This window comes from Culex quinquefasciatus, chromosome 2, assembly GCF_015732765.1.
Source record: "Culex quinquefasciatus strain JHB chromosome 2, VPISU_Cqui_1.0_pri_paternal, whole genome shotgun sequence".
Taxonomy (NCBI): Eukaryota; Metazoa; Arthropoda; class Insecta; order Diptera; family Culicidae; genus Culex; species Culex quinquefasciatus.
Genome location: NC_051862.1, coordinates 157,084,476 through 157,090,554, shown reverse-complemented (window position 1 = coordinate 157,090,554; position 6,079 = coordinate 157,084,476). Strand labels below are relative to the sequence as shown.

Genomic DNA, 6,079 nt, shown 5'->3' with positions numbered 1-6,079 from the left:
AAGGAGGCGAAAAGTGCATGCGCGACTGTCAAAACAAAAAGGAAAAAGTGCATCGGCTTCGTTAAATTTATGCACGGAAAAAGGGATTTCGGTTGAAATGGGGTGAAAATGGAAGGTGATCATTTTTGGGTAAGTTTCATGTTAACCAAATTAGACTGCTCTCAATTATTCCAAGAATTACGATTCAAGGCTGTATATCAAAGGTACTCGTCATCTTGCTTTGCATTAGTGTGAGTGCATGACTCCGTGCCACTAAAACCAAAACAATAACAAAAGAACAAAGGACCGTGCCAGGAAAACCAAAACATAAACAATGTCAATGTCAGTGGAGTGAGAGAGTCAGAGATAGCGATTTTGACAACCGCACTACTACACACTCAATCGCGAGTACCTTAAGTAGAAAGCCATGAATCGTACTTGCAACTTCACCCGGCTGTTTCTTGGCGAAGGGAGCGTTCTTTTATTAAGTAACGCGAAAAATCGGACTTTTAGACCCCCTCCCCCCCCCCCTCGTAACAAAATTTCCATACAAATTTTAAAAATTTTGTTTGGAGCGTAACACGGCCTCCGACCCCCCCCCCCCTACTGCGTTACGTAATAAAAGAACGCTCCCCAACCGATTTGGATTATGGACCCCGTTGGGGCTACAAGTGCTAAATGTTAAATGACGGCTATTAACGCAAAATCAATTATCAAAAAAGACCATAAACTTTTGATTAATTTTTATTTTTAGGTCTTTGCAAATCCGTTCCAAAATATGCTGATATTTTTACAATATGTTTTAACCTTAATTTTTGGATGATTTTATTGATCAAGAAATCACATTTAGCAACAAAAGCCCTAGAAATTGATGATTGGATCATTTGACTTCACGTTTTTTTCGAAGACTAATTTTTTTGAAATTAATTAAGAAAAACGATTTTTTTTAAATTTTTGAGATTTTTATGATTTCAAAAAAATAATACAATTTTAGATTCAAGAGTTTTAGAATACAGTCCAGACTCGATTATCCGAAGCCTCGATAATCCAAAGTTTGATTTTCCAAAAGTTTGTATGAGACTTGGGATAATCGAATCACGAATATTGGCTATATTGGCCGCCATCTTGGATTTAAAAACTTTAAATTTTAAATGTAGTTTAGAGGTCATACTTAAGCTCGAAAAACAAAAAATAGACAACGAAAAACTTTTTTTTCGTGGTTCGATTATCCGAAGTGAAATTTTTACGAGGTCGTCGGATACTCTAGTTTGAACTTGAACTATAATTTTAGAAATTTAGAATTGAGTTTTTTGAGCAATTCTCTAAATCAGCCGATTTCGACCATTTTAATTGTTTTGTATTTTTTGATTTGGCTCAAACTTTGTGGCGGTCTTCCTTATACCCAAACCAGTCTCCAAACAATTTTGGCTGCTGTCCACACAAAAATGGAAAGTAAATATTTGAAAATCTGTAACTTTTGAAATAATTTTCTGATCAACTGTTCAGAAAAAAATAGGTACACGGAAAAAAATCTAGCTGATTTTTTAGTAAACTTTTTTTCCACAAAATGTCCAATGTCCCCAATTTGGTATTTTTAGATATTTGAGAATTTTTGATGTGTTTTAGAGTACAAAAATCCGCAACTGTTGAGCCATAGAGAAGTAAGTCCAAAACTATTGCCGCCGAGTTACAGATTTTTGAAAAAAATCGAGAAAAAATAGTAATTTTTGGAAAAATAGTACTTTTTGGAGAAATTGTGATTTTTGGAAAAAATCGAAATATTAAGCATAAAATTTGTGTGACCTATTTTTTTTAAAGTGAATTGTAATTTGCAATCGAAAAGAACTGGACAGACTTTTTTAAGTGCCTCGTTTTCAAGATTAAGCCCCTGATTTTTGCCTTCCTCACCTCACTGAGGAAAAGCTATAAAATCACTCGAAAACTGAACTTCTTAAATAGGCCTCGTAGACCCACCTTCACGTATACCTATCGACTCAGAATCAAATTCTGAGCAAATGTCTGTGTGTGTGGATGGACGTAGATTTTTTTCTCACTCACTTTTCTCTAAAGTGGCTTGACCGATTTTGTCCGGATCTGTGTTTTAGATCCGTCTACAGGTCCCATAGGTCATATTTTCATACCATTATGTTTAGTAAAGTACTTCAAAAGTTATGCTAAAAGAACGATTTTGACTAAGGTTTGCAAGACTGTAAAAATGGTGGTTTTTGTAAGAAAGGCCGTAATGCTATACATTTTTAGAAAGGTTTCTAACGAGTCCAAATCACTAAAGATCTGATAACCCTATAAAAAGTTATTAGCACTTAAGTGTTATTTATGCACTTTTTGGAGGCCAGAGCTCAGGTATGTTGATGAAAACGTTGTCCGGATCATTCATGCGACCTATCGTTGAATAGGTAATCAAAAGACCTTTCCAACGCGTTCAAAACATCGAAGATCTGGCAACCCCATCAAAAGTTATAAGCACTTAAGTGTTATTTATACCATGATTTATACACTTTTTGGAGGCCAGAGCTCAAATATTTTGATGAAAACGTTGCCCAAATATATCATGCGACCTATCTTTGGATAGGTAATTAAAATACCATTCCAACGAGCACGAACTGGATTGGAGATCTGACTACCCTATCATAAGTTGTAAGCACATAAGTGCCCTGCAATATGAAGATCTTACTACCCAATCGGTATGAATAATGAATCAAATTGATAAAACACTGAAAAACAATGCCCTTTTGTGTCTATTTTGGATAGCACCAGTGTTGCAAATGAGTGATAAAAAAGCTATCAATAGATTATCTCTGCACCAAAAATATCCGAGAGTATAGCGGCCGTCACTGTAGCTTGTGAGATCTCTTCTTGTGTCTCGTGATTCCCAGCGATGTCATTCTCTCTCTATCATTCCTCCCCTTTTCCTCGACTATGCGCTCTCACCGCTGAGTCTCTCAATCTCTCCGAAAACTGCAATGAGAGAACGCGAGATGGAGATTAGGAGCCGACCACGCATGACGTCCTGTTAAACTGCGTTTATTGGTTTTGTGGCGGCTTTTGTGGTTAAACGCTGTTGCGGTAGCATGATTGTGGAAGCGGGAATGAGAGAGAAAAGGAAAATGTCAATCGCGAGTGGGTAAACACGAAAACGTGTTCGGCTATGTTCGGCGCTGAGAGTTTCAATGAAGAGAGAAGAGCAGTTGTATTTGAGGCATGAATATTCAGGCGAGATAATTGTAGTTGCTGAGAGCTGATACTTTGATATTTTAACAACCCTGGATAGCACCCTTTAAATTTGAGGAAGGCACCAACCACCTAAGGGTGGATTAAGCAACGTTTTTGATATATAGCGCCTCGTTTTCAAGATTTAGCCACTGAAAGTTTGATTTTTTAAAATGACGGTGAGTGACCATTTCTGAAAATATTTTTTTTTAATTTCAGAAAAATTGGACTTCTGGTTGCTGAGATACAGCGGCCTGAAGAAAATAAAATAGGAAAATTGAAGTTTTCAAAGTCTAACCAAAACAACCCTCTATTTTCTAATGCTGATGTCTCAGCCGATGTTAAAAAATGTTAAATGTTAAAAATGTTAAAAAATGAAACATTCGTGAAATATTCCGATCCCTCAGATTTTTTTTTTTGAACTTTTGAAGCAAGACCAACATTTCAAAAGAGCCAAACTTGAGCCGAACATTCAATATAACTCAATATTATTTTAAATAATTATTAACGAATCCGCTCTGTGGATTTGATTAACCAGCAAAGGTTAATTTTTATTTTTTGTCATTCCCCATTTCCCGTGCATGCAACATTTCGTCAAGTTTCAAACCTTGTTGTTGCGTTGCATTGCTTGTTGCATCGCATGATGCAAACATCGCTCATGATTTTCTTTTAGCGTGCGTGTCAAAAACTGATGGCCACATTTGACAGTTCGGAAAACTCAAGTTTTGTTTCGTTTCGTGTGCTTGCTGCTGGTAAAGAAAAGTGTTTACAAGAGTTTTCCTGCATTTTCCGGCCGAAATCATTGGAAATTCATAAATTAATTGATTTGTGTTAAGAAATCTGTAGTTTGCTAGGTTGAAAGTGGATTTGATTTGTAGGTTTTGAAAAGTGGCCTCGCTTAAATGGCCGATCAATCCATGATCGATTATGGTAAGGACAGGTTCTGGTTTTTTGTTGTTGCTGCTGTTGCATCCTTAAATTGGCCTCTTTGTCAGGATGGTGAGCGGCGGCGCCCAATTTGGAGCTGCTAGAGAAGCAAGAGGAAACTGCGCGGACCGGCCATGAAGGTCCACCGCTACTTGACGGTGCTGGTGCTGACTTCGTTCGTGCTCATCTGGTACTACATTCTGCGGGTCAACAATGGGATCTTCACCGGGTTAGGCGGACTGGGGGCAAATTCCAGTGCCGCCCTCGCGCGGAGGGGACTGGGCCTGCGCCAAAACGCCCCGTCCAATGCGTCCGAGATAGCGATCGTGGTGGTGGCCTGCGGCGAGCGTCACAACGAAGCGCTCAACATGATCAAATCTGCGATCATGTTCAACCGGAACCAGTCGCCGCTGCGGTTCGTCGTTGTGGCCGAGGACCAGTTGAAGCAAAACTTTGTGGAAAAGTTGGACGACTGGCAGGAGATCAACGACAACATCTTTACGTACGAAATTCATTCGCTTACGTTTCCGGCCAAGGACAAGGACGAGTGGAAGAAGCTGTTCAAGCCGTGCGCGGCGCAGCGGTTGTTTTTACCGTCCCTCCTAACGCATATCGATTCAGTATTATACGTTGACTCGGACACGATCTTCCTGGCGCCGGTGCAGGAGCTGTGGTCGCTGTTCAAGACCTTCAACGCGTCCCAGTTTGCCGGCATGGCGCCGGAACACGAGGACAAGAACGCCGGCTGGTACAACCGGTTCGCGCGCCATCCGTACTACGGCGACCTGGGTGTCAACTCGGGCGTCATGCTGATGAACCTGACCCGGATGCGGGAATTCCGCTGGGAGCAGCACATCATGCCGATCTACCGCGAGTTCCGTCTCAAGCTGGTTTGGGGCGATCAGGACATTATCAACATCCTGTTTCACCACCATCCGGACCGGTTGCTCGTGTTCCCGTGTGACTGGAACTACCGGGCCGATCACTGCATGTACATGAGCGTTTGCGAGGCCCCAGACGGGGTCAAAATCGTGCACGGCAACCGCGGATACTTTCACTCGCTGGTGCAGCCCATCTTTAACCTGCTGTACACGACCGTCGAGGAGTACGCCTTCCGGACGGACATTCACGCCAACTTTATCCGCACCATCGAGGACTCGCTCGCGTTGCCGAGCAACTCCAACTGTGATAAGTTGCTGGACAAGTTTCTGCAGGACCCCCGGAAGTACTTTAAGCAGAATCTGTACGAGGAGGATACTTAACAGCAGAGAAGCACACGAAAAGCAATAAGCAGCGCATATCTGTCTCTCTCGAATACATTTCATAACAGTGATTTCAATCAGTATGAACCGTGAACAAAAACGAACAAGAAGATGATTTCTGACGCGACAGTGAAGAGAAGCAAAACTCGCCCACTCCCCCTCCCGTTAGTTGATATGTTGTTTTATTTTTGCTTTGCATCGTTAGTCCTAAGTAAAGTCGATCGTTACTAGTTACAAAATGGAACATTTTTTAGTCAAAATGTAGTGACAACCCCTTTAGTACTGGAATAAGTTAAGATTTCGAGTTTGTTTTTTTTTTAAGATTGTAAATAAAGAGCCTTTCATTTACAACGCTGTCGGTGTTTGTTTATTTCTTTGAAAATGAGATACACCACAAAAAAGTGTTTTCAAAGCGAATATTCCGATTGTTTTACATTTCAGGACAATTCTCGTATGTTTGGCAGGTTTTTTTTTCATCTTTATTTTCACTGTTTTAACGGTGCACATCAACCAAACCATTTTACACCAAGATTTTTGTTACAGACATTTTAGTATCTTCAAAACTACGGGAACTATCGATATATTTAGGGCGTCCAATTTTCCCGGGTTTTGAATTTCCCGGGATACGGGAAATATATTAGGTCTATTCCCGTACTGCAGAATTCTGCAATTCTGCACAAAAT

General features: G+C 40.4%; 1 protein-coding gene across 1 annotated transcript; it reads left to right on the top strand.

Moving 5' to 3' along the window:
- Positions 1 to 3,898: 3,898 nt before the first annotated feature.
- On the top strand, positions 3,899 to 5,751 carry LOC6037375 (glucoside xylosyltransferase 1). The gene is made up of 2 exons (XM_001847244.2): positions 3,899 to 4,137; positions 4,203 to 5,751. The coding sequence occupies exon 2, from the start codon at positions 4,269 to 4,271 to the stop codon at positions 5,394 to 5,396; it is 1,128 nt and encodes a 375-aa protein (XP_001847296.2). The 5' UTR covers positions 3,899 to 4,137; positions 4,203 to 4,268; the 3' UTR covers positions 5,397 to 5,751.
- The last annotated feature ends 328 nt before the right edge of the window (positions 5,752 to 6,079 follow it).